The 26604-nt window shown below is 48.7% G+C and overlaps 1 protein-coding gene and 1 pseudogene across 3 annotated transcripts; one reads left to right on the plus strand and one right to left on the minus strand.

The window, feature by feature from the left end:
* Positions 1-553: 553 nt before the first annotated feature.
* Positions 554-1974, minus strand: LOC116900015 (annotated as a pseudogene).
* Positions 1975-3951: 1977 nt separating this feature from the next.
* Ubac1 (UBA domain containing 1) lies at positions 3952-26604 on the plus strand. Of its 3 annotated transcripts, XM_032903052.1 has the most exons (10): positions 3955-4292; positions 8983-9103; positions 10304-10377; positions 14507-14614; positions 15806-15908; positions 16093-16201; positions 17321-17555; positions 18390-18476; positions 19639-19777; positions 26080-26604. In XM_032903052.1, the coding sequence occupies exons 1-10, from the start codon at positions 4155-4157 to the stop codon at positions 26193-26195; spliced, it is 1230 nt and encodes a 409-aa protein (XP_032758943.1). In that variant the 5' UTR covers positions 3955-4154; the 3' UTR covers positions 26196-26604. The 3 variants fall into 3 exon arrangements, with proteins under 3 accessions (XP_032758946.1, XP_032758944.1, XP_032758943.1); XM_032903055.1 differs by lacking the exons at positions 19639-19777; positions 26080-26604 and adding an exon at positions 18773-18829 and having other exon boundaries at positions 3952-4292; positions 18390-18566; XM_032903053.1 differs by lacking the exon at positions 19639-19777 and having other exon boundaries at positions 3953-4292.

Below are 26604 nucleotides of genomic sequence, written 5' to 3' on the forward strand. Positions count from 1 at the left end.
CCCAGGGTGCTTGCCAGGGCAGAGGGTGGGGAGGACATGGGAAGGAGGGCCATGTTCCTGTCAGCCACCTCCTCCAGTGAATTCTTGGTGCTGGGGCAGAAACCAGTACCTGGTTGTGGCAGCCGTCTTGCCAGGGCTGGCTCTTTTCTGACTGCAGGCTCTCTGGTTCCTATGTGGATCCCGGACCTGCCACATTCAGACCAACTGGGGTGGGGAGCTGACCGGCTCTGGGGCATCCATCTGGCTTGTTCTGTCCTTGAAAACCATACGGACAGGAAGGTGTCCCTAAGGATGTGAGTAGTGCTGCAAGCTGAGGTTGCTTGGATCTTACTCATCAAGCTTTGTGGGCTAGGGTCTGGAGTAGGGGGTCCAGTGTGAAGGTAGGTTTGCCGTAGGGGTCATGTGTAGTATGACCTTGGGGACTTTACCATGGTTCTCTTGGCCAATAGAGGTTCTGAGAGAGCTCTCAGGAACCCCTCTGTAGATTCCTTTTCTCCCTGGAACGGTTAATATTTTTAAAAGACTTAATTCATTTGTTTTTCTGGTATAAAAACCCTTATGTGGTAGCCACAGCTGGAGCTTGGATCCTCTGGACAGAGACTCGGGTGTGGGTTTTCACAAGATGATCAGTGAATTCCTGATAAGGAGACTTGGTGAGCACAGTCTCTTTCCAGAGGCCAGGGTCCCCGTAGCTGCAGGTTTTGGAGATGGCACCAAAGGTGGCCTTGGCAAAGTTGCCCAGGGTGGCAGTGCAGCCTCTGTCTGAAGTGTAGCAGTCATCAATACCGGCCATCATCAGTAGCCTCTTGGGCACAGGAGCAGAGACAATGCCAGTATCTCTGAGTGCAGGGATGAGATGCACCAGCACAGAGCCACAGCGGCCTGTCACCTTGCATGGCACAGTGTGGGGCTTGCCAATCTTGTTCCCCCAGTAGCCTCTCCATACAGGGACAATGGAAAGCTTGGCCAGGATGATGGCCCCTTGGACGGCAGTGGGTCCTTGGAGCACTTAACACCAAGATCAGTGTGACCACTATTGTCTTCAATGGCTACAAAAGATTTGAACCTGGTCCACTGGCCAGCCCAAGTCTGCGTTTGCACTGGCATGATCTTCAGACCCTCATCCTTTAGGGATGTGCCCAGGAAAAAGTCAATCACCTCAGACTCTTTAATGGGCAGGGAGGACAGGACTTGATCTTCCTGTCTTTAACCATGCTTGGTGACAGGGATTTACTCCTTGTCTTCAGCCCATGACCATGGCTCCTAAGACTGCTGCTGAATTCTCTGCGGAAGCTGCCAAGGCCTCCTAATCCCGACACCCCTCTCCCCCTCCATCCTCTGCTGCACCAGCGTCATCTGCTGCTGTTTGGTGTTTTCCAGAAGGAGGAGGAGGAGAAGAAGAAGAAGAAAAAGAAGAAGGAGGAGGAAGAGGAGGAGGAGGAGGAGAAGGAGGAGAAGGAGAAAGAGGAGAAGGAGGAGAACAAGGAGAACAAGAAGAGGAAGAGGAAGAAGGAGAAGAAGGAGAAGAAAAAGAAGAACAAGAAGAAGAAGAACAAGAACAAGAAGAACAAGAACAAGAAGGAGAAGAGGAAGAGGAAGAAGGAGAAGAAGGAGAAGGAGAAGAAGGAGAAGGAGAAGAGGAAGGAAGAGGAAGAAGGAGAAGAAGGAGAAGGAGAAGAAGGAGGAGAAGAGGAGGAGGAAGAAGAGGAAGAGGAAGAAGAGGAAGAGGAAGAGGAGGAAGAGGAAGAAGAACAAGAACAAGAAGAACAAGAACAGGAAGAGGAAGAGGAAGAAGAAGGAGAAGAAGGAGAAGAAGGAGAAGAAGAAGAAGAAGGAGAAGGAGAAGGAGAAGTAGAAGGAGAAGAAGGAGAAGTTAGCAGCAGCTAAGTTGTTTTAATTAAGAGTCTTCAGAGCCTCGTCTGGCCCACCATAGGAACACAGGATCTGCCAGCCAAGGAGCCTCACCTGCTGCATCCCCAGCATAAATAGCAGGCACTGTGTAAACACGCACCTTTCTATGGGCAGGCAGGGAGGGGACAGCACGTTCTGTGAAGCAGAGACTGAGACTGGACAAGGTAAAGAATGGTACCAGATGGGCAGAAACCGAGTCTCCGTGCCTTAGCCAAGCCGGTGAGTAGAGGGAGAATGGATGAGTTCTCCCTTGAATAATACACGAGCGCCACGACTGCTGCTGGGCTTCTGTAGGAAGGCTGACCTGGGAGGCTGGGCAGCCCATCTTTCATCAGAGTGCTCTGTGTGGTATCTCTGTGTCCACATAGGAGCCTGTAGTTTTTGGAGGAGGGGACCTGTTGTCTCCAGCTGGGAAGGGATTACATAATACATTGTGAAGATCACTATCTCAACAATTCCTTCTGCTCACTTCCCCAGTCCTGGGGATCCTGAAGAGCCAGATCTAGCACATGGAAGGGACTTGTCCCATGTTCCTTTGGGCATTTCTTTTGGCATATCCAGTGGTAGGGTGCTGAATTTGGGCTATGGGGAAATACTTTGCAAACATTCTTACTATGCAAACCAGTAGGCCTGGGGCAGCAGCCATGACAGGTGGCCAGGAGAAAGAGGACATAAGACCGTTGAAGAATGGGCTGAGTTACCTAGGATTTGGACAAAGAGCAAGGGGTTTGTTGGGGAGAGGCCTGGGGGACTTGAAGACAGTCCTCAAAACCTTTATTGCTTAGTTCTGTACCATCTGCCAAGACTCAGATCTGTGGCAAGATCTCCTAGAACTTGTCAAAGATAACTATGAACTTGGACTCCTGTTCCTCCTACTTCCACAACACCATTCCTGGATCACTGATAATTGCTTTTTTTTTTTTTTTAATTAAAAAACATTTATTTGGTGAGTATTTTGCTTACATATATGTGTTAACATTACCAGAGTGCCTGGTTCTGAGCCACCATGTGAGGTCTGAGAACCAAACCAGGATTGGCACTTTGTGTGTGTTTTATGCAGGCTTGTATTCCAGGGTGATCCTGAACTCATTATGTAGTTAAGGATGACCTGCCTGATTCTCTGGTTGTGTCTAGGTGTAGGATTATAAACCTGTGCCAGCTTTATGCTGCGCTGAGATCAAACCCAGGGCTATGTGCATGATAGACAAGCACAACTGTGACAAATTTCTAGTGCCCTGACCCAGATGGTTTTTTTTTTTTTTTTTTTCTTTTTTTCGGAGCTGGGGACTGAACCCAGGGCCTTGCGCTTGCTAGGCAAGCGCTCTACCTCTGAACTAAATCCCCATCCCCTAAACAATTTCCTTGGAATGGAGCTGACATCTATCTCAAAATACTCCTCAGCAATTTGGTATGAATTCCGTCTTCTGGTACACAGGGTTATTACTTTATTTTTCTTCCGGATCTACCAATTATTGTATTTTAAGTCAGATGTCTCTAGAATGCCGCAGGCCAATCAAACCTACTCACTTCAGAGTTACCTAAATTCATGGTTTTGCATTCGCTGATACTCAGGTTCTGCTGATTTTGTTACATCTCATATAGACTGGACATATGCATTAGAAGTCATTTTTTTTTTTTTCCCGGAGCTGAGGACCGAACCCAGGGCCTTGCGCTTGCTAGGCAAGCGCTCTACCACTGAGCAAAATCCCCAACCCCGACCCAGATATTTTATACTTTTCCCTGACAACTCTGAGATCCGTTCGAACAGACCAGCAAATCAGGTAATAAGGCTGGGCAGTGCTGAAGGAACGAGGAACTACAACTCCCGGTAGACATCTGACCCGCCTCACACATTAGTTTAGGTAAGCGGGCGGTGAGCCTGCCTGTGAACCACAACTCCCGGCGTGCATCGGTATACTTCACCTATTTCCGGCGCAGTGGGGGCAACAGCGGAACACCTACCAAAGAAACCACATTTCCCGGCATACCCACGGGCGCTCATTACGCATTTCCGGCGCGGCTGCGACAGCGCGCTCCCGGCAGCTACGGCGACGCGGGCAGTGGCAGCGAGGGTACAGCTCCTGCCCCTTCAGTGACGGGCGGCCAAGCTGACAGGAGCCGGGGCGGGGCGGCGGCGGCCAGCGAAGGAGCGCGCGGCGGCCCGGCCCCGCCCCTGGTCCTCCCGCCAGCCCCAGTGACCTTCACGGGTTCGGGCGGCGGGTGCAGGCCCGGGCGGCGGCGCGATGTTCGTGCAGGAGGAGAAGATCTTTGCGGGCAAGGTGCTTCGGCTGCACATCTGCGCAGCCGACGGCTCCGAGTGGCTGGAGGAGGCGACCGAGGACACATCGGTGGAGAAGCTCAAGGAGAGTTGCCTCAAACATGTAAGGCCGAGCTCCTTACGACCCAGTTCCACCTCTGCCTCTGTTCTGGAAACCAGAAACCTAGACTTCTGTCCCAGACTCCGCCCCAGCCCCCCAGACTCCCATCTGCCCTGACACTCCTCTCTCTACCTAGAGGATGCAGCCTGCTGTTCCCAGCCTTCGCTTCTCTGGGCAGGGGCAGCGCCTCCCGCTCCTTTTCTCTAACACCTCGAATCACAAACCTAGCGGCTCAGAGAAGAGCATCTGACCCAACTGATGGGCTAGCTTTATTTAATTTCTGCAACGTGCTACGGAGGTGAAGGCGAGAGTGAACGGAGACCGGGAGAGGCAAAAGCAAGGGCTTATGGTTTTCTTGTCTTGGGCTTGTCCGCTGTTGGGATAAGGTTTTAGTTTTCTCCAGAAGCTGGAAGTAACTAGATCCCATTATAAGAGGGACAGCTTCTTGCCTGAAGAGCCAGCTGCTAGGAGCCGGGATTTGGCACTTAGCTGTAGTCACTTAAAATAGTGCCACTGTGGGACAAGTCCCTAGGCTTCTACCTTCTGCTAGGGCAACAGTTGATTGAGTGGGAAGGTCCAGGACAATCGTCTCCTTGCCAGCAAGTGGCATTTAAGTTTACTTACATTCAGTGAGCTTTGTACTATAGTTAGCCTTTTAGTTTTAGATAGTAAAGTCTTGGGATTAGTTCTTGAAGCCTTCCTGGCTCTAACTGCTCTCAGTTAAAGGTGAGACAGATGCCTGTTAGACACTGGTGGTCTATGGAAGCATTATACCAGACACGATTAGTGCCAGAATTTATGTTGAAAGTCCCCTGCTTTTTAAAGGGGACTCTTGGGAAAGTTAGAGCTCTACAGTGGTAGGTCGCATTAAAGTTCAGCATTGTGTTTCCCTCTAAAGACGATCTTCGAGTTACTGTAGCAGCTGCTTGCAAAGGCTAGTTTAACATCCGTGTGCCTCCTTCCTGTAGTCAGTGTGTAATGATGTCAGGTAGGCTCCAAGAGATCTACAGTGCATTAGATGTTGAGTAACCATGGGTCTTGGTGTCTGTGGTTCACCTCAGTGAGGCCCTATGGTGAACAAATGTATTTAGATTGCCCAAGGAGTCCTCAACCTTTAAGCTTGTGCCCAGAGGCTCAGCACAAGCTTAAAGGTTGGGGACTCCTTGGGCATCCAGACTGTACCTAGCATCCTCGCTGGTCTAGTACTATGCTGTGTCATCCCCTGGGTCTGGTTCCTCAGGGCTGAGCGTGGAATACCTTGAAGGAATGAAATGTGGTGTTAGCCTCAAACCACGTCAGCATGGGATGTCACCTTCACTGCTGTGGTGTCTTGTCTAACTCACTCATGGTGTAGATTTACATAATCAGCATGGCACTATTTTATGAAGGGAGTGAGGAGACGATTCATAGATGCTTATTAATAGATTTTAGGAGCAATGGGGTTAGGCAGAAGGTTTTGATATGATGCTAATTTGTGATACTTAATATTCTAGTTGACATGTGGAGTTGTATCATTTTGACCATTTTTGTCATTATTGTTTAAATTGAGACTTTATTCTACTCCACATTCTCCAGGTATGAGGGCTGAAGCAGCAGGAGAATTTCACAGCACATGAGCTGTTGTAAAATTACAGGACTAGAGAGCAGAGCCAGCAGAATTGACCCACCTCCAGGTCCCAGCAGCTCTAGGAGTTACAATGCATTTATTAGAAAAGAGGATTTTCTTGTTGTACCTGACCGTGTACCTGGAAACCTGTCCTGCATAAGATGTTGCTGTCTTGACTTGACTTCCTTTTTCTTTATTCTCCTGTGCACACTGGTTACTGGGGTTGTTATTACTATTATTTTTTCCTTCTTTCTTTCCTCTCTTCCTGAGGGGTTTGATAGAGTCTTTTAAAATTTTTCTCCCACAGCACTCCTTGATACAGTACAGCTTGTTATTAAAATTCTTAAGGAAATAGACTTGTTTTTGCCTTCCCTTTTTTTGTTTTATCCAAAGTGACTTCACAGTGATATTCCCCAGCTTCCACTGCCTATGTCTGGGAAGGGGGCACAGTAAGCCCTCCTTTCTGAAGCGGGTTAGTAGTGGTATGGTATGATGGAGTTGCAGTGTGGAGGAACTCTTCTGTGGTATCAAGCATCTGGAGGAAGCACAGGACTTCTCTTCCAAAGCCTGAACTGTCCCAGGTCCTGTGGAGATTCACGCCCTGTCGTCTTTCCATGGTATACACTACCAGATATGAGCAGAAGCTAACGACAGTCACCTACAGGCTATGTGCATGCAAACATAGGGTTGTGGTGGTGTGTGGTGTGACAACCTATGTCATGTTTGTTCCTCATGTGCTGCTGGCATGCCTCAGACTACAGATACTATTTTTTAATTGCATTTCAGACTGTATTCTGAACTTGACAAATATGCTAGGATTAGCCAGGGATTTTAGAATTTCAAAGCATCCCACTTAATATTTTTGGAAGCAGAATGGGTGTTCCACTGTTTAGGGATGTTTATTTTGGCTCATGGTTTGAATATGGTTCTTTATGTGGTGGTGGGCCGTGGGGTGTAGTGGCAGGCGGCTGTGTGGTTGGGAGTTTGAGGCCGCTTGCTCACGTCTTTGGATCAGGAAGCAGAAAGGGCAGTGCTGGCGCTTGGTTGGCTGACTCCTCTGCCACTCCAGCCCTTGGGATGGGGCTACAACATTCAGGCTTGGTTTTCTTCCCCCTCATTTAATTCTCTATGGAAAGCTCTCATAGGCATCCAGCAGTGTGCCTTATCAATGCCGTAGGTGTTTCTTAATTCAAACAAATTAAAGAGCCATTTTCAGGTTCAAGGAAAGTCAGGTTCTCTGCTTCGTCACAATGGTGAAGAAGTCAGTTGTTGTGGGGTGGATTTATCTCATAAGCCCTTAGTAACCTTTGTCTGTGTATGATGGTCCACTTTTTAAAACCGGTTCCAGTCTGAGACTGATGCAGGATTCTGGTACTCTGAGATTACAGGGTCTAGAGGGAAATGCATGCTTTAGTTTTTCCTTCTCTTCTGGTTAGCAGCCATATATACGGAGGCCCTTCATTGAATGTATGCATCATGGTACCCGAGATGCCTTCCAGAACATCAAGGAAGGCCTGAAGAACCCTGTGTCCTGAATGTGCAAGGTGGCCCATTCTGAGACAGGCCAAAGCTTCCTCCTCCTCCAAGCCTGTGTGTCAGCCCCTTTCAGGTTTTAGAAAGCATTAGTGAGTCCTCTGACTGGGTTTCCTGGACTTCTTCCATTCTTAATCTAACACCAGGGACCCATAGTGGCAAGAAATATTTATAGCCCTTGGCCTTGTTCTGAGTCTGGAGAGGGCTGAAACTGACTTGGTATCATGTGTAGTATGTGGACCTGAGAAAGTCGTGTGATGCTGGGCAGTGATGGACTTGTGGAAACGTCTACAAACTCGGTGAGTACACCTGGTGACAGACACACAGGCACAGTGAGCCCCCATTTGTGCTATGTGGTACCAGCAGTGTGTTCTTGGTCTTTGTGGGACTCTGTCATTGGGGACGGTGTGTTTGCATTCTGTGTGGGTGAGCTCTGGAGCCTGCTGAGATTATAAACTACGTTTGCCAGGCCTCTGTCTACAGTCTGGTGGAGGATTGAAGGGACTGCACAGCCTCCACTCAGTATGTGAAGTCACTTGTCATGAGGCAGATGCCTGTGAGATCACCCGCCGGGTCCCTTCAGAGCACGGGTGGTTTGCTTCCCACCTCCTCTGCCGATGCTGTCACTAGGGTCTAGGGCCCTGAAGGCATAAGCACTGCCGTGTGCTCCCTGGTCTCCTGGGGTGTTGCTTGGGCCCAAGGCTGGCCGAGGCCAGTTGTACCCTGTGACCTGCTGAGGACTTTTTGGTAGTCAGTGGGCAGGTGTCGCCTCCTTGCTCCTGGAAAGTGGTGGTCTTTCTGTGCAGTTCTTCTGCCTTTCGTGTGTCTGCTAAAGAAGGAAAAACAGCATAAAGCAGCTAGAGCTTCAGATCCTCAGGAAACAACAGGCATATATTCATCTAAAAGTCATTCTCCAGATCTTTCCAAACTGAAGTGATTTGGGTTGCAAGTTCTTATCAGTGGGATCTGTGTTCCCAAGCTCTTAGCCATCCCAGGAGTCTACTGTGGGCTGGAAATAGGCTTGAAAGTGTGGAAGGATTGTGTGTGGGACTCTTTACTGTCGTTAATGCTTTAATGTCTTGACTGGTATGAAAATGCAGTAATTCCATGGGTTGGGTGATGGCGCAGTTGGTAACATGGCTGCTATACAAGCATGAGGACTTGGGTTCAGATCCCAGTACCTGTGTAAAAGCCAGTGGCAGCAGCATTTCTGTAACCCCAGCATTAAGGTAGGGGGAGGACGAGCTTGTTGGCCAGTCAGCACAGTTGCATTGATAAGCCAGGTTCAGTGAGAGATACTGCCTCATAAATAAAGTGGGTAGTTGAGGAAGACCGCCCAACATTAGCCTCTGGCTACCATATGCTTGTGGAAACACATATACCTACCCACATGAAAACACATATTCCTACACACATGAAAACACATATACACTACACACATATCCAGGACACAGAGACAAAAAAGACAAGAAACCTCAGTAATTCCATGGGTGGCTTGAGATGTATCATAATTTACTTCCAATTTAGAGATTTGTGGCTTAATTCTTCCCCCAGGGTGCTCATGGGAGCCTAGAAGACCCCAAGAATGTGACTCACCATAAGTTAATACATGCTGCTTCAGAGAGGGTGCTGAGTGACAGCAAAACGATCTTGGAAGAAAACATCCAGGACCAAGGTAAGGAGGCCGTGAGGCGGAGTCCACGGAGCATGGAGCCTGTATCCCAGGGTCACCCACAAGGCCTTTTCCGAATTTAGACAAGAGCAGGAGAACCAGATTGACTCCTTTTTTTGTTGTTTTGTTTTGTTTTTAATTAAAAGTAGTGCGTGTGCTGGGGATTTAGCTCAGTGATAGAGCGCTTGCCTAGCAAGCACAAGGCCCTGGGTTCGGTCCCCAGCTCCGGGAAAAAAAAAAAAAAAAAAGTAGTGCGTGTTTGGTTGTACTTGTGAAAAACAGCAGAAACCTAAACCAGACAACTGGCAGACATCTGAGAAGCCAAACTCAAGTGTTAAATTTAGTCCTGTTTTAAAGCAAAGCCAGATTCTGGAACTCCTTTCTGTGGCTTTATTTTTGTGCTGGAAGTACTCCTCACAGGCTAGTACTGTGGCCGGCTGTTTGAGGGTCCGAGTGCTTTTGTTCTGTACACCCACTTTTTATTTATGCTTGGCTCTGGGACAAAACTTGTTTTCAAATAAGGACTTATGATGAGCTATGACCAAACTCAAAATGGAGGGGGAGGTAACCCCACGTCCCCTCCCCCACCATGGTGAACTGGCTGTAGGTTGTTCATGCTTTAGATGAGCCCTTGAAAATAAAGACATTATGCAAGATGTCCACTAGTGCTCTGTGTGGTTATCAGGGATGTGCCGTGCCTACCTCTGAAGCCTCAGGTCATCTATGGTGACCTAGTGACCACTTCAAAGCTGAGGAGGGGATGCTGGCTTGGCTTAGGAGGGACCCAGGATCCTGCTTTCTAACTTCAAGCATTAAGCACTATTCTTGTGTGTCAGGTGCATATGTGGTTTGTGTGTGTGTGAACACACAGATATGTATGCATGTGTAAACATGCGTGTGGAAGTCTGGGGTTGACATCTCTTAACTCATTGAGGCAGAGTCTTGCTGAGCCTAGAGCTTGTCTATACAGCCATCCTGGCTAGCCAGCTTACTCTGGGGATTCCCAGTCTCTGCCTCCAAGTAGTACAACTACGGGCAGGCTGCCTGCCCACCTGTCATTTACGTGGTTCTGAGGATCTGAACTCTTGCATAGCAAGCCTGAAAACACGGAGCCATCTCCCTAATGCCCATCTAGTACCTTTTATGTCATTTATGGCTATGGGACAGTAACTTACTTCATCACTGTAATTTACTTTTTTCTAGACGTCTTGTTATTGATAAAGAAGCGTGCTCCTTCCCCAATCCCTAAGATGGCTGATGTCTCAGCAGAAGAAAAGGTAAGTTTCAACATTCGGAACTAGGGCTCTTCACTGCTAGGTGTCTCTTATGTGTCAGACTTCAAAGAAGTCCTTGAGTTCTTTTCTGGGACTGTATAGTCCCTCCACAATATGTGTGCTGTAAGGGGCCTTTCATCATGGCTGAGCCTGTTCTCTGAGTGTGTTTGTGATTGCTGAACAGCAACAGAAGAGCTGCCACTGGTCTGGAGGCAGAAGAGAGTGACAACACGGTTCTCGTAGGTGCTACCTCCGTACTGCTGCTAGTGTGGCTCTTGCACACAAGGAGCTGGCATGCAGATAGGTGACAAGCAGCTGGTTGGGCCTGTGTATTTCCTTGCAATTTTGCAGTTATGCTGAGTTCTATGTCCTGAAGCCTATGTTAGAGGGTGATCTGTGGCTTGCACCTTCTCTTCTCTAGGGGCCTTAGGAAAACTACCCCTTTGTCTCTTTTGCCCCAGAGCACATCCTTCAGCAAAATTCTCTAATGCAGTGCAAGATGTATCCTGTCAGTAGCCTGTCTACTCTAACAGCAGACCACATGCCTGTGCCTAGTGGGGAAATTGTTTATAATATTATGTTTTTATTTGTGATTTCTGTGAGTCTGTGCCTGCAGAGGCCACAAGAGGCTTTCTGATCCCCAGGAGCTAGAGTTATAGATGGCTGTGAGCCTCCTGAAGTGGGTGCTAGGAGCTGAGTGTGGGTCCCATGGAAGAGTAGCAAGCACTCTTCAGTGCTGAGCCATCGCTCTAACCCTAGGACGTGCTCTGCTAAAGGGCAGTCACCTGTGTTTAACCGTCTCAGGGCTCTGGGGTTTCTTATACGTGCGTTCAAATGCCAGGGAGTGAGCGTTAGTCTTAGGGAAGGATCACACCAGCTCTTGGGTGGACCTGTGACCTGATAGCACACGAGTTATTTTGGGATCTCTATTGGGGCCAAGGATGTAGGAGAGTGCCAGGCCTTCTCACCCTCCTTATCTTTGGCCACCTGGCCATGGCGATGGGTGGGTGTGGGTGTGGGTACAGTCAGCAGCACATGGGCAGGCTGCCCCATCCATCTTCACCAGACAGATCCTGGGCCTCTCCCTGCTTTCCTAACTGATAGATAGCAGAGCTCAGATTACAACTCTAACTGGATGTTCATCTTGAAGTCCCTGTAACTATTAAGAACATAGTTCTGGGGCTAATGAGATGGCTCAGTGGGTAAGAGTACTGGCTGCTCTTCCAAAGGTCCTGAGTTCAGTTCCCAGTAACATGGTGGTTCACGTTAAGGGGATTCAGTGCCCTCTTCTGGCAAGTGGGTATACATTAAGAATACTCATTAATAAGTAAGCTAGAAGCTTGCTAGAGTTGCCTTGACACAGTACATAACTGCAAAGTTAAAAATCATGGCATTACTTAAAATTCTAAGTCAAAATAATGCAGTTATTAAGAGTCAAAGAATACTACAAATCTAATAATAATTGACTCACGTTTCCTGAAGGAAGTCACTCAACTTGTCAGTGTTGGGGACATATTCTGGCTGCCTTATGCATGCCACTGGCACCCCAGCCCACCTCTCATTCTTTCAGCTGTTATCCTCAGTAATTCTCTTCCTGCTCTCTAGGTGCTCTGCATTCATTGCTCTTTCTGGAATGGCAGCGTTAGATGTGCCTCTTAGTGATAAGGACACAGCTCCCCTCCCAGCCTCTTCTTTGTGTGACAGGGAATGCTGGGCGAAGCCAGTCCTATTTACTTGCTGTTGTCATCGAAGCACTCATTTCTGTGAGAAGTATAGAGTATTAGGATTTCTTTTTCCTCTTGAGCCTTGGGATGTAGCTTAGTGGTTGAGCTTTGCCTTGTGTGCCTAAGGCCCTCAGGGGCTTCTCGCCTGTGTGTGTTGTTTGAGTTGCTACCCACCGTGCAGCCAGCTCTCTGATTGTCTTTGTGTTGGATGTTGGGTTCCTGTTGCCTCCTTTGGTTGCCACAGAACTGCTTTCTGAGCGTAGTTCTAAGGCTTGTGAGGACAGAAGGCTCCGCTGAGGTTGTGGGAAGAATGTGCTTCTGGATTCTTGCAATGACAGGATTCTGTCACTATGGTCAACCTTTAGTTCCTGAAGGCAGTTTGCATGGCTTTTCATCTTTGCCAAGGAAGCAGAGATTTTAGTGGTTGAACCCCCTTGTTGGAAAGAGTGATACCCTTTGTAAGGGTTCTAAGTGCCAGGCCCAAAAACCCATTTGCTTTTTCTACATTTAGCTGTGCCATGTGATGAAACCCAATCCAAGGACTGATCACCTCGCTTACATCTTAGGGTCTTGCAGACTTGGGGACTGTCAGCAGGAAACATGTGGCTGTCTGAGTTCTGTTCTGCAGAATTGAATACCGTCTGTCTTCCTTCGGTGTGTCAGACTTGGCATCACTGTGACATAACACCTATGGGAACATCCTAGAGGAGGAAGGTCTTATTGTGACGTACACTTTTCCGAAGTTTCAGTCTGGGATCATCAGCTGGCGTCACTGCTTTTAGGCTGTAACCGTGCAGACACGTGGTAGAAGAACCTGGCAAACAAAAACTGTCCACTGCATGCAGTCAGGAGGCAAAAACGAGTGACAGGGAGGGACAGACATACTCTTTAAAACACATATCTGCAGCCGGGTCCTGTGCACACCTTTAATCCCAGCACTCAGGAGGCAGAGGCGGGTGGATCTCTGAGTTTGAGGCCAGCCTGGGCTATGGAGCAAGTCTCAGACAGCTAGGGCTTCACAGGGAAACCTGTTTGGAAAAAAGCAAACAAGCAGAAAGACATCTTCAGAGCCACGCTTCGTCTGACCAGGCTCTGCTCTCCATAGTTCTGCCGTCTAACAGCTCCTCAGATGTTTAGGTTTTCAGGTAAGGCCTCGCTGTGTGGCTCTTGCTAGCTGTGCTCCTGTGTAGTCGATGCTGACTTTGAACTGGTGGAGGTTTTCCTCCTAAGTGCTGCTATTACTCCTAAGTGCTCCTAAGTGCTGCTGGTACTGATACGCACCAGCACACCTGCTTTCTCTGATTGTTCTTGATAATCTCTTTCTTGCTTTCTTTCTCTGTGGCTGCTGTTGGCTGGCCTTGTGGGCCATCCTGTGGATTTCTTAACTGTACCTTCTACCCATTCTCTAGCCCTTTTACCTGGCTGCTTTGGCTCTGGCCGGTGGCACCCTGGTGTGCACATACTAGGTGGGTGCTTGGGGTTGCTGGTACTGAGGTGCCCACCTCCCCTACCTGCTCCTCTCTTCCTCCTTCTCACTACTTTTGTTTTTCCTCATCTTGGTCTTGGCAGTGTTCCTTATACCCCTAGCCTCTGAGAGCCCTGGAGGCTTGTGTCGGCTGCTGAGCTCACTGTGCAGATGCCTTGTCGTGTCCCTTCGTGAGTCTGAGAAGCTGGGGTGAACAAGAAGTAGAGCAGTAGCTGGGTTCAGGAAGGTTCCCTTCCCTCCCTCCCTCCCTTCTTGAGTGCAGCCTCCCACTCTAGGGTCTCAGGCCAACCAGGCTGCTGTTGGCCAAGGGTGTGAGGCAGAGGTATCATTCTGTCTGGCTCTTGGATCCCAGGCCTGCTCTCTCTGGCTCCAGTGTTGTGCTGTCCTTTGGTAGGCTGGTCTAGCCTTGCTCTTGGTAGATTCTGCCCTGTGGGCTCTTGGCATCAGCCATGGCCCCAGCCATCCTCGGTGTGTATCTTCTAACCATTCTGTAGCTTGTTTGCCTGTACACAGGTCTCTTCCTGTACCTTCTGAACTTGCTGAGTGCTGCGGCCACTGCTGGGTTTGTTTTCTCGCTTCCTTCCTTATCTGTGAGCCTCTGCCACCTTGGCTTTTACTTTCATTCATGGAGGCGTGGGAGGCCTCCTCCCAGCCCCGATGAAGCACACAGGACTGCCACTCTGCAGCTGCATCCTCTCCGTCTTCACGTGCATGTGCTATAGCATGTGAGGCCATGTCTGGATATCTTTAGGCTTCTGGTTCTGGTTCTGTACACAGAATTCTCCAGAATCCTCTAGCTCAAGGGGATCATACCTAAGGCTTAGAAGGTTACTGTTCTCCTTATCTCTGGGCTGTTGTTCCATGTTCATTGTCATCCTCACGGTGCTGGGCACTTTTCTGACTTAAGTCATTTTCTCTGCAGAAGAAACAAGAGCAAAAGGCTCCAGACAAAGACGCTATTCTTCGAGCAACGGCCAACCTGCCTGCCTGTAGCACGGACCGGACTGCTGTCCAGACCACCATGAGAGATGTGAGGGCCTGCCTAGTGTGGGGTTTGGGGAGGAAGCTCTTTAAAAGTGCTTGGGGATGGTATGGTGACTGGCATGTGCTTGTGGTTCTGGCATCCAGGAGACTGAAACAGGAGGATGGCTTGAGCATAGGTTTGAGGCTAGCTTGGATGTTAGAGTTAGGACCACCCCTCACCCCCCAAAAAAGAATCTGAAACAGAATATTCAGAAACTCTTTTCTACTTTTGAACTGTTTCATAAATTACAAATTTTTCAAACTACAAAGTGGCTAAGATACCTGTAGTACTGGACAGACAGACAGCTGTTCACAAATGCAGTATCTTCGCTCTGAGTACAGCAAAGCGTCAGGGACTGGTCTGAACTCCCCAGTTACTTTGGACAAGGAAACTAAGCTAAAGTCAAAGCCTGCAGCGTACGCACACAGGCCGGCCATGATAAGGTGTGCTTGTGCGGGCAGAAGTTGGGGACAATGGCCACCACTTAAGTTCGTTAGGTCCCGATGCATGTGGACACTGCTGGGAGCTGGACCTCTCTGGGGACTCTTGTGAAAAGGTTCTTTTGATAAGAGCTTTGTAATTCTTCAGTGACTGACTGGGGATGTGTCCCTGCCTTCTGTGGGTCCAACCCTGGATCCACCCTCTCAGGAGGCTTTAGGCTTGTGGTGTCCCATCTCCAGGCCCTGTATTAGGCAAGGCACTGCTACACCAGTCTAGTGTTACGAGGCTCTTTGTTAGTTTTTTATTTTGTTTTTTTTTTTCCTGGAGCTGGGGACCGAACCCAGGGCCTTGCGCTTCCTAGGCAAGCGCTCTACCGCTGAGCTAAATCCCCAACCCCTCTTTGTTAGTTTTTAAGACAAGTCTCGCTGCGTAGACCAGGCTTGACTTGAATTCAGAGAGATCTGCCTGTCTTTGCCTTCCAAGCTCTGAGATTAAAGGTAAGGGCCAATGTGCCCTTTTAGATTCAGAGGGCTAGGATGGGATTTCAGATTTAAGCAAGCTTGTTGGACATTCTGAAAAATAATCCCTTTTTCTGTTTGGTTTTTTTTTTTTTTTTTTTTTTGAGACAGGGTTCTACTCTATAGTTTAGGTGGGCCTTGAACTCCCAGCAATGTTCTTTTCTCAGCCTCGCAAGAGCAGGGATTACAGGTATGTAGCACTGTACTGGGCCTGATCTCTTTCTTCATTCTACTGCAGTTCCAGACAGAACTCCGGAAGATCCTTGTGTCTCTCATTGAGGTGGCACAGAAGCTGTTAGCACTGAATCCTGATGCAGTTGAATTGTTTAAGAAGGCAAATGGTATGAGTGGGTCCCAGGCTGTACCTAAAATGTCCCCTGCCCTCACATTAAAAGCAAGTTCTGCTTCTGGTTAATGGGGGGAGAGGGTTTGGCGTTAGTAACTGCTAGGTGAGGTGAGCCTCTGCAGATGGGGTTTCAAAGGGTTTAGGAATCACCTCACGGCAGGTCTTGTCTTTCTCCTCAGCTATGCTGGATGAAGACGAGGATGAGCGAGTGGATGAGACTGCCTTGCGGCAGCTCACAGAGATGGGCTTTCCTGAGAGCAGAGCCTCAAAGGCCCTTCGGCTGAACCAGTATGCTTTCTTTCCTCTTTGCCTGGGCCTCCCTGGGCTTTCCTGCCATTCTCCTTCCGATCTCTAGTCATTCTTTCTTTCTTTAAGATTTATTTAAAATTTTTTATTTATCTGTGTTTATGAACATATGTGTGTGGGTGCCCATAGCAGCCAGAGGAAGAAGTTGGATCTTCTGGAGCTAGAGTGACAGACTGTTGTGAACTGCCTGACATAGGTGCTGGGAACCAAACTCAGGAGCTCCTCATCTTACTTTCTGAGCCAGCTCTCCAACCCGGTCGAGTCATTTCTAACTGTGTTTTAGTAGAGGCACCTTATTGTTGTGCTCCAGAAGTGCTTTCATGTATGGTCTTTTTGGGATGTGTGGGTGTGTGTGTGTGCATGCTTGGATTGAGGGTCTCTGTTACCTATGCTGGTCTCGAACTCCTGCACTTATGCGGTCCTCCTGCCTTAGGCTCCTGAGTAGCTAAGACTATAATACCTGGCTGTTAGGAGGGTTAAAAATCAGCCTGTAAGTGTGCCCTGCACTCTCAAGTTAGGAGAGCGCTGAGCCAGACCTGCCTCTGGCCAGACAGGGGTTCTTAACAGTCTTCTTGCTCTTCTGTTTGTTTTGGTTTTTTTTTTTTTAATATTTATTTATTTATTTTATGTGTAAGTACACTATAGCTGCCTTCAGACACACCAGAAGAGGGCATCAGATCTCATTACAGATGGTTGTGAGCCACCATGTGGTTGCTGGGATTTGAACTCAGGACCTCTGGAAGAGTAGTCAGTGCTCTTAACTGCTGAGCCATCTCTCCAGCCCGCTCTTCTGGTTTTAATACTCACTCAGATCCCACATGAAGACTGTAGACCAGAGCTAGTCAACAGCAGTGTTCTTTGTGCTGTGCACTTAGGACCTGCACTCCCTTCTCTCTTGTGTTTGGGGCATGTGTCTCTGCTTGTTCTATTGGGTATTGGGTGTTTGAGGTGAGAGCTTTGTGGAGGTTTCATCCCAAGAGGTCATCTGCCACCATTGCTGCTGCTGGTCTTGCTATGTCATTGAAATATGTTGGAGTACAGGGGATAGGAACGTTTCTAGTAACTCCTGGAGGAGTTAAGAAGACTCTTGTCCTCTCCCAGCATGTCGGTGCCTCAGGCCATGGAGTGGCTGATTGAACATTCAGAAGATCCAGCTATTGACACACCTCTCCCAGGCCATGCCGCCCAAGCGGAGGCGAGTGCTGCAGCTGCCACCTCCTCCTCCTCCTCTGAAGCTGCCGTGGGAACTAGTGTTGAAGATGAGGAGTCCTGGGATGAGCTCACAGAAATCTTCAAGAAGATACGCAGGAAAAAGGAATTCCGAGCCGATGCTCGGGTATGTGATGAGGCCTCAGTAGGAGGTTGTGCAAGGGCACCAGGGGCCTGGGGTTTGTGGGACTTGGTCCTCATATATATGATCCAGGCTTGGGTCTAGGTGGCTTTGTCCTACCCAGTGACATCTCTTGAAAAGCTGACCGTGCAAGCTTCTGTCCTCTACAAGTGCTGCTGCACCTGTTGCTGTGGCCTTTGGGTTGAGAGTGCTCAGAGAGCTAGAGGGACATCTTGTGGGCTGGTGAGGGAGGGGGAGTGCATCGTGCTGGCCACTGGATAAGGACCAGGATCTGGGATACCTGTCCGCCTTCCATCAGCTGCCACAGGTCACACTTACGGTCACACCTTGCCATCACTGCACTGACTGTTCTTTGCTGGAGTTCAGTTCTTCCTTTGGCCTTCACTTTCAGGTTGCAGATCAGCCCACCAGGCTGCATGCTGCCTGCTCCTAGATTTTGGCATGTTGAATAAATGGTTTTCTTAGGGCACCACCTGTGGCTTGTAATTTTTACAGGGATCCCATTGGCCGGGTTGGGAGGTCTCTGCAGGTAAATGGGGCTTTGCTTTTGCAGTGCTGGGGAAACCGCCCCTAGAGCCCGTGTCCCGTCAGTAACCCTGGGACAGACATGTGCAGCAGCAGATGCACTGCCAGGGCTCTGCCTTTTTTCCTCGGCTGCAGAGACGAAGCATTTCCTTGCTTTGCCTTGATTTTAAGAGAGGGTGCTCTTTTCTGCCTGTGACTGACTGTGACTGAAGGAGACCTGTATGGCATGTGGCACTGTGCTTTGGTGGCAGTGTCCTCTGCGGAGGTCCTAACCAGCTTGCTCGTCCCTCTTAGGCTGTCATTTCGCTGATGGAGATGGGCTTTGACGAGAAGGAAGTGATTGATGCCCTCCGAGTGAACAACAACCAGCAGAACGCAGCTGTGAGTCCCACTTTGAGCCTCTCACGTCCCCTGTACCTCATGTGACATGCATTGGGAATGTCCCTTGTGTCAAGACTTCCACACATAGTTGGTGATGGCACTTTTTTTTTTTTTTTTAAAGATTTATTTATTTATTATATATAAGTACACTGTAGCTATCTTCAGATACACCAGAAGAGGGCATCAGATCTCTTTACAGATGGTTGTGAGCCACCATGTGGTTGCTGGGAATTGAACTCATGACCTCTGGAAGAGCAGTCGGGTGCTCTTAACCGCTGAGCCATCTCTCCAGCCCCGGTGATGGCACTTTTTATGTGAAATATTAGTGCAGATGGTTCAAGTAGAAGCTGAGAATACCCTGGACCGGGTTGGGGATTTAGCTCAGTGGTAGAGCGCTTGCCTAGCAAGCGCAAGGCCCTGGGTTGGTCCCCAGCTCCGAAAAAAAAAAAAAAAAAAAAAAAAAAAGAGAATACCCTGGACCCACAGTGCTCTTTGTGTGCACAGTCTGAGGGGTGTTAGCCATGACAGCGAATCCCATAGGATGGGTGTGGGTGCACACCTTTAATTCCAGCACTTGGGAGGAAAGGCAGGCAGATTCCTGAGGTTAAAGTTAGACTGCTCTACAGAGCGAGTTCCAGGACAGCCAGATCTACACAGAGAAATCTTGTCTCCAAAATAAATAAACAAACAAACAAATGAAAAAGGGTTGAATATCACCATGAACACACAGAACGGCTGACAGGCAGGCTCTCTGTCTAGGGAGGCCTCTGTGCTAGGCCTGTGACCTCCTCACGTGTATGGAGTCAGGCTCAGACAGCTGAGACAGACACAGTTCTGGATCCAGACTCTCCAGGCCCATTGCTGTGGAGAGACGCTGTCATACTGCTGTTCCCTTGAAGAAAGCATGGTGTTTGGGACTGCCTTGTGACCAGGGCCATGGCTGTGGTCAAATTGAACTGCAGCGCCAGGTCTTCTAAGAAATCCAGACTGATACTTCCTTCTGTCTCTCTCCTGGCTGAACGTGGACCAGGTTTGTACATGTTAGGGCCCCTTCCAGGCATTGCAGCCATGGGGGCTTGTGGAGAGCCACAGAAAGGGACAGGTGAACCTTACATACTTTGAGAAGGAACTAACAGCTCGTCTGGTGTTCTTGGGTTTTTAGTGTGAATGGCTGCTGGGGGACCGGAAGCCATCCCCTGAGGAGTTGGACCAGGGCATCGATCCCAATAGCCCTCTCTTTCAGGCCATCCTGGACAACCCAGTGGTGCAGCTGGGTTTGACAAACCCTAAGACATTGCTAGGTATGTGTGTTTACTTAGGCTAGCTTGGGTGAGGAACACATGGCGGGTGGATTCCCTGCCACAAGACAGGTGCTAGTGAAATGGTTTGTGCACTGCTCCTGTGCCATGCAGGCTGGCTTATGCAAGATGGTGTAGCTGTGCTTCTGAAAGCCTGGGAGTCAGGCTCTGCTTGACGGGATGAGCTTCTGCAGAGGGGACTTGGACAAGCAGAGCAGTGGTCTGTGTGGGAATAGGAGAGGAGGAGACAGTATGGTTTGACTTTTGCCTACTATTTATAAGGAATTTCTTTGATGATTACCGTTTACTTGTAATATATATTAAAAATCTACATAATGGGGCTAACAAGGTTAGTGGGTATTTGCTGGTAAGTCTGAGTTTGACCCCTGGAAACCACATGGTAGAAGGTGAGAGCTGACTTCTGCTTGCACACTGTGGCATGTGCATCCCCCAAGTAAATAAATAAATGCTAAAAATATAAATAAAACCTGTCTGCCACTTTAAAAATAGGGCGGTGGTATAGTAGGGCTTGCCTTTAATCCCAGCACTCAGGAGACAGAGGCAGCAGATCTCTGAGTTTGAGGCTGGCATGGTCTACAGAATGAGTTCCAGGACAGCCAGGGCTACACAGAGAGACCTGTCTCACAAAACAAAAAACAAACAAAAAAAACAAAACAAAACAAAAAAAAACTAAACGAAAACAAAAAAGTAATAGAACTAAATAGTTAGGAACATGCCATTCAGGGTTGGGGATTTAGCTCAGTGGAAGAGTGCTTGCCTAGCAAGCGCAAGGCCCTGGGTTCGGTCCCCAGCTCTGGGGGAAAAAAAAAAAGGAACATGCCATTCATTTGAAAACTGTCATGGTGGCCATGCCTGTATCTCAGCACTTGGAAGGCAGAGGCGAGAATTGAGAGGTCTGGGTCAGCCTGTAGGTCTCCCCACACAGCAGTCACCGTTGGTGTCCACAGTCCTGGTTCCAGGAGTGTATGCAGACACTCAGGTCTCTCACGGTGGAACCCGGAGACTGATGTGACCTACACCTGCAGTCCTAGAGATTGAACAACAGAGTTCCAGGTCAGCCTGGGCTAAGAGTGAGATCTTGTCTCAAAGAAACAGCAGAGAAAGCATAGTATTGCTTGTGCTTATAGATTCCTTTGGCTTCTAATATGACATAAATGCCAGGAGTGTGGCTGTGGTTCTGAATTGTTCAGGGGGATGACAGGATGAAAAGTCTGCATGTGTTTATGTATATGCACTTTTTTCCCTTGAAGGTTTTTGTTTTTTGAACCAGCTACACAGCCTCCTGATTCAAGCTGGGCTTGCTTCAGTGTTTTAGTCCTGTGAGTGCAGAGCTCTGATCCATCTGGTCCCTACTCCCTCTGACCCTCACATGCCTTTCCTAGACATCATTGTCCCCTGCATACAAGTATGTCTGTGACCCCGAGGACTTACCCTCCTTGGCTTCTGTAGGGTTTGCACATTTTCTGTCTGTCACTTGTCCCTGCCTTATGATGTGGCATCACTTTTTAGGGCGTTTCTGAGGCTTACTGCCATATCTCCTGTGAGGTATTAGAGACTGTTCACCAGGGCACAGGAGTGATTGTACCCTGCTGTCCAGTGCTGTGTGGATCATTTCCTAGCGTGAAGGAACTCTTTTCTGTCCCTCATTGCTAATGGACTCCTCCTCCTCTGCTGCACTTCCAGGGCTCGGGTGAGCACAAAGAGAAGGAATTGCTGCCCAGGCCTACTGTGTCCTCGTGTTCTCTGGTCTAGAAGCTCAGCCATGGGCACAGCACAGGATTTCCACCTGTCTCCTTGTCTCTTTTCCTTCTACGTTCCTCCTTTTTTCATTTACTGAGGAAGTCCTTCACACAGTCTGAACTCTAGCTCTTTCTAGCTTACGTGTGTTGTCCCATTTCTGGTTTCCTATCAAGTGGCTTTTGGGAACAGAAGTCCTCTGTTTTCTTGAACTTTTTTTTTATAGTCAGAAAGGCATTTCTCTTAGGTTGTTGGAAAGTTTTGAAGTTTTTTAAGTCTGTCATTTAGCGAAAGTATGCATGTATGCGTGCGTGTGTGTGCGTGCCTGCGTGCAGGTGTGTGGTTGTAAAATGTACAGTATAAGGAACACAGTTGTCCCTTATGTATTTGAGGCTGTGTTTGGTATTCTCATTGTCTCTGGTCTTTCACACTGAGAACATCCCTTCCCTAACTCTTGTCAGGCTGTTTGTACATCTTTTTGTTGTTGTTTTGTTTTTGTTTTTTCAAGACAGGGTTTCTCTCTGTAGCCTTGGCTGTCCTGGAACTCACTCTGTAGACCAGTCTGGCTTCGAACTCAGAGAGATCCATCTTCCTCTGCTTCTAAGTGCTAGGATTAAAGCTGTGGTCCACCACCACCTGGCTAATAGCTTTTAAGAAATGTCTCACACTTCCACATTGCTGTTCATCACCAAAGGAAGTCAGGACTGGAACTCAAGCAGGTCAGGAGGCAGGAGCTGATGCAGAGGCCATGGAAGAATGTTTCTTACTGACTTGCTTCCTCTGGCTTGCTCAGCTTTGCTTTCTTATGAACCCAGGACCACCAGCCCAGGGATGGCACCACCCACAGTGGGCTGGGTCCCTCCCCCTTGATCACTAATTGAGAAAATGCCTTACAGCTGGGTCTCATGGAGGCGTTTCCTCAAGGGAAGCTCCTTTCTCTCTGACAACTCCAGCTTGTATCAAGTTGACACACAAAACCAACCAGTACAAGAAATAAATAGCAGGTGCTGTCTTGGGATCTGACCAGAGGACTTTTTTTTATTTTGGGCTGGGGTTTCAGCTCCTGGCGTGCTGAGTACACTCTGAGCTTTCTTTTCATATGTCAGTGTGGACTTGGCTGTGTGTATTGGTTAGTGTGTTTTAAGGTGCATTTGGCCAGATAAGAGAAACTCCATCCTCATTTTAGGTACTGGGTATCTAACCTTCCTTCTTTAGACTACCAGGTGTACATTTAGCTAGCGTCAGTTCTTTTTCTTTTCTGAAATAAACCACCGAAGTGAGCACACTTACTCTGTGCCTGGTGGGGTCTGGGCCCGGAGGGCAGGACAGAGATGTGTAGACTGCTCCTCAGAGCAGCACCCTGTCACAGGGCATGGCGTCAGCACTCAGCATGACGGGCCTGAGTTGGCAGTGTGCATCTGGCTCTCAGCCGTGTCTGCACTGCAGGGCTGCCGCCATCCCTGCAGAACTCCTGTGAAGGTCCAGAGCAGCCAGGATGGCCTGCTTGTGCAGTCTCCCGCAGGGATGTGTATCTTTCTCAAGCTCTAACTAGATATTTGTGATGTGTACTAATAAAATAAAAGCAGCTACCTTGGACTGGGGAGATGGCTCAGAGAGTAAAGATACTTGCCACCAAGTCCAACAACTAGGGGTTGATCCCTGGAACTCGCATAGAGAAAACCAGCTTCTACAAATTGTTCTCTGACCTTCCTGCACAATGAGGTATGCTCTTTCAATATATAAAGAAATAAACTTTAAAAATCAAGAAATTCCCAGTCCTGTGACCTTTATGTTTTATCAGAAATATATTTATTTTAGCAAATTTGTAAGTAGGAGTCACCTTGAAGCCCTTTCATGAGTCTGTGTCATTGTGGTGCTTCTATTTTTCAGAGTCTTGCTACATAGCCCTGGCTGGCGGGCCTCAAACCTGTGCTGTCTTCCCACCTTAGCCTTCCCTGTGCTCGGTGTGCCTCTGCCTGGCTTCCAGGCATGTGGTGTCTGTAGGGACAGTGGTCCTGAGGTACTGCTTGTGTGACTCTGACACATCACACTATGTTCTCACCATCTGAGGCAGTGTTTGGTGATTGCAAACAGTTGGCTCTGTGGGTGTTCTGTTACTTGGACAGCATGGTACCTGGAACCTGCTTTTGGTTCCTTAGATTGCTTTCTGTCTGGCTATAGAAGGGCATGTTGTGGCCACAAGCTTTTCTTGTGCCCTGTAGTCTGGGTACAGCTTGCTTTCCCAAGGATAAGCAGCATCACACGAGTAGGTGAGAGGCTGGGCATTGAGCTCTTGCTTATGTCCGTCTGAGCGCTGTGTGTCAGCACTGCCCAGTACTCCCTGTCGGGCTCTGCATTTCTCCTTTCCTATGTGCTCTGGGAATTGCATCTGTTTTCAGCTGTGACACTCATTTTAGCGCTTACGTAGGGAAGGAACACCTGCCCGTTGACGCTGCCTACCATGGTGCTGGTTTGGGCTGCTTTGTGGGTTCTTCCTACTACTCTTCTCCACCCCCCCTCTGCCCTTTCAGCCCCGACACTAGTTGGGGGAGAAAAAAGAATAGAGGGAAAGGGGGCGATGGTATCATTAGACTGCTTTCTGCTGAACTCCTAGGGACAAGCTTGATCTTTGTCCTCAGGATACCTAATTTCTTCTTCTTATTTCATGTTTGTGCATGACTACTTAATAAACGTGACCAACAGCAACCAACCATCCAACGGCAGCCCCCCCACCCCCTGGGGCCCTAGCATCTATGAACCCTCTGAAAAGTCTCCAGGATCCCAAACGTCACACGATCACAGAAACCATCTGCAGCTGGCAAAGTCAGTCAGCTGCCGTGGGCAGGCTGAAGCAGCCCCGTATCCCACACCTGGGATTAGAACAAAAACACAGTCCCATAATATTTTTGTGTTTTTTAAAGAAACCAAGACTAATTATTACTGCATTACCTGATGTTCCTGATGTGCCTTCGTTTTCTAGGGTCACTGTGTGTAGTATACATGCTTATGTGAACATGCACCTGTGCCTCAGATGGCTTCCATGTCACTGTGTAGTGTACGTGTGTACGCACCACATTGTGCAGATGAACATGTGTCTGCTGTGGACATCGGAGGTCAACCTTGAGAGTCATTCCTCAGCTGCCTACACATCTCTTACATTATTTATTTGTGTGAGGGTATGCATCAGCATGCGGATGTCAAAGGACAATTTTCGAGAGTTGTTTTTTTTTTTCCTTCTACCTTGTGCATCTCTGGGATTGAACTCAGGTCATCAGACTTGGTGGCAAACTCTTTTACTTGTTAAGCCATTTTGCCAACTCCCATATCAATTTTTTGAGACAAGGTCCTTTGTTAACTTGGAAATTGCTAGATTGGCTAGCCAGTAAGCCCCAGGGTCTCCACCTCCCCAGTATTGGGAACGTAAGTATGTGCTATCGTGCCCTGCTTTTATATGAATGCTGGTGATAATTAAGTCAGGCCCTCATTCTTGCATGGCAAGTGCTTTTATCCAATGAGCCATCTCTCCAGCCCTAATTTTGTGAAGCTCTAGAAAATCAACGTTTGCCAGGCAGTGGTGGCGGTGGTGCCCACCTTTAGTCCCAGCACTGTGGGAGGCAGAGGCAGGTGGATCTCTGAGCTTGAGGCCAGCCTGGTCTACAGAGTGAGTTCAGGACAGCCAGGGCTACCTTGTCTTAAACAGAAAGAAGGAAAAGAGGAAAAGAAAAGGTTCTTATTAAAATATACTTTGTTAATGTGTGCGTGTGTGTGCGTGTGTGTGTGTGTGTGTGTGTGTGCGTGCGCGCGCGCGCTTGTTTTAGTGATGTACCTGGGCCTGTGCATGCTGAGCAAATGATTACTGTTGGGCTGTACTGCAGTCTCCTGTGACATGTTCACTGTGTTAGGGTTGAACATGTAGGTTTTTCTAAGATGATGGAATTAAATCTGCTGGTAGCACATGTAGTTACTCCCAGTACTTGGGAGGCAGAGGCAGGGGAATTTTTGAATTCAGGGCTAGTCTGGTCTACAGAGTGAGTTCCAGAAGAGCCAGAGCTACATAGAGATTCTGTCTCAAAAGAAAGAAAAACCAATCTGCCGGAGCATATCTGTAGCAAGGAGTTTCACACAGCTGTCTCCTGTGCTGTGTGGAAAGGGATGTTTGCAAACCTGACTTCTGAGTCTTGCTGGAGGCTTTCCAGAGTTGGGGTCCCATAAGTCCAGGCTGTTGACCTCCTCACTAGTGGGCTGTGAGCACGCAGGCTGTCCATTGCCCTGTCAACGACATAACCATGGGCAGCTGACCACCCTATCCTGCTGATGGCTCTGAGCTAGGGTGCTGTGATCACACAGGCTGGCTATTTCCCTGCTCATGGCCCCTGAAGTCTGCTTGGTCAGTAGCTCAGGCACTGTGGTTGGTGGTAAGGGTGAGTGTCAGGGTCAGCAGTGAGCTCTTTGTGTCCCTGTCCCCTCTCACTACAGGGCCATTGAGAAGGCTCAGTGTGCTCGTGGGCGTCTGGGGGCTGCTGCTCAGCTCTGTTGTCTCCCCACAGCATTTGAAGACATGCTGGAGAACCCACTTAACAGCACCCAGTGGATGAACGACCCAGAGACGGGCCCGGTCATGCTGCAGATCTCGAGAATCTTCCAGACACTGAATCGCACGTAGGTGGTGCCTACTGTGCTCCTTGGCTGTGCAGTCTCAGCAGTCTGTGAGGCGGTGGGCGCAGGGCCCAGCCGGGATCTTGCCTGGACCACAGCTCCAGGGACTCTCCTTTCCTGACCTAACGGCTTGTCATCTTCCGCCACATGGTTTGAAAGTTGCAGTCCCAGCTTCTGACAGGTGTTACAGAGAGTGGCTATTGCACTGGGAAGGTGGTGATTGCTGCCCTGTCCCCTCCAGACACTCTGCTGGGCTCCTGAAGTGCTACTTGAATTGACCCTTAGGTGTTTGCTTGTGTAGCCCAATGTATTTTAAAGAAGGCATGTTCTGATCCAAAGTGTTATGTCAAGTGTGCTAATTTAACTAGACTGACTCACAGATGGCTTCTTTAATAAATAAACCCTTTTCCTATTTT

The sequence above is a fragment of the Rattus rattus genome, chromosome 5 (assembly GCF_011064425.1).
Source record: "Rattus rattus isolate New Zealand chromosome 5, Rrattus_CSIRO_v1, whole genome shotgun sequence".
Taxonomy (NCBI): Eukaryota; Metazoa; Chordata; class Mammalia; order Rodentia; family Muridae; genus Rattus; species Rattus rattus.

Bases quoted from the DNA above. Each gene is read 5' to 3' on its own strand.
- Ubac1 (XM_032903052.1), top strand. From the start codon at position 4,155: ATGTTCGTGCAGGAGGAGAAGATCTTTGCGGGCAAGGTGCTTCGGCTG. The intron at 9,104-10,303 runs GTAAGGAGGCCG...ACTTTTTTCTAG, and splicing joins AGAAAACATCCAGGACCAAG to ACGTCTTGTTATTGATAAAG. The intron at 18,477-19,638 runs GTGAGTCCCACT...TTGGGTTTTTAG, and splicing joins ACAACCAGCAGAACGCAGCT to TGTGAATGGCTGCTGGGGGA.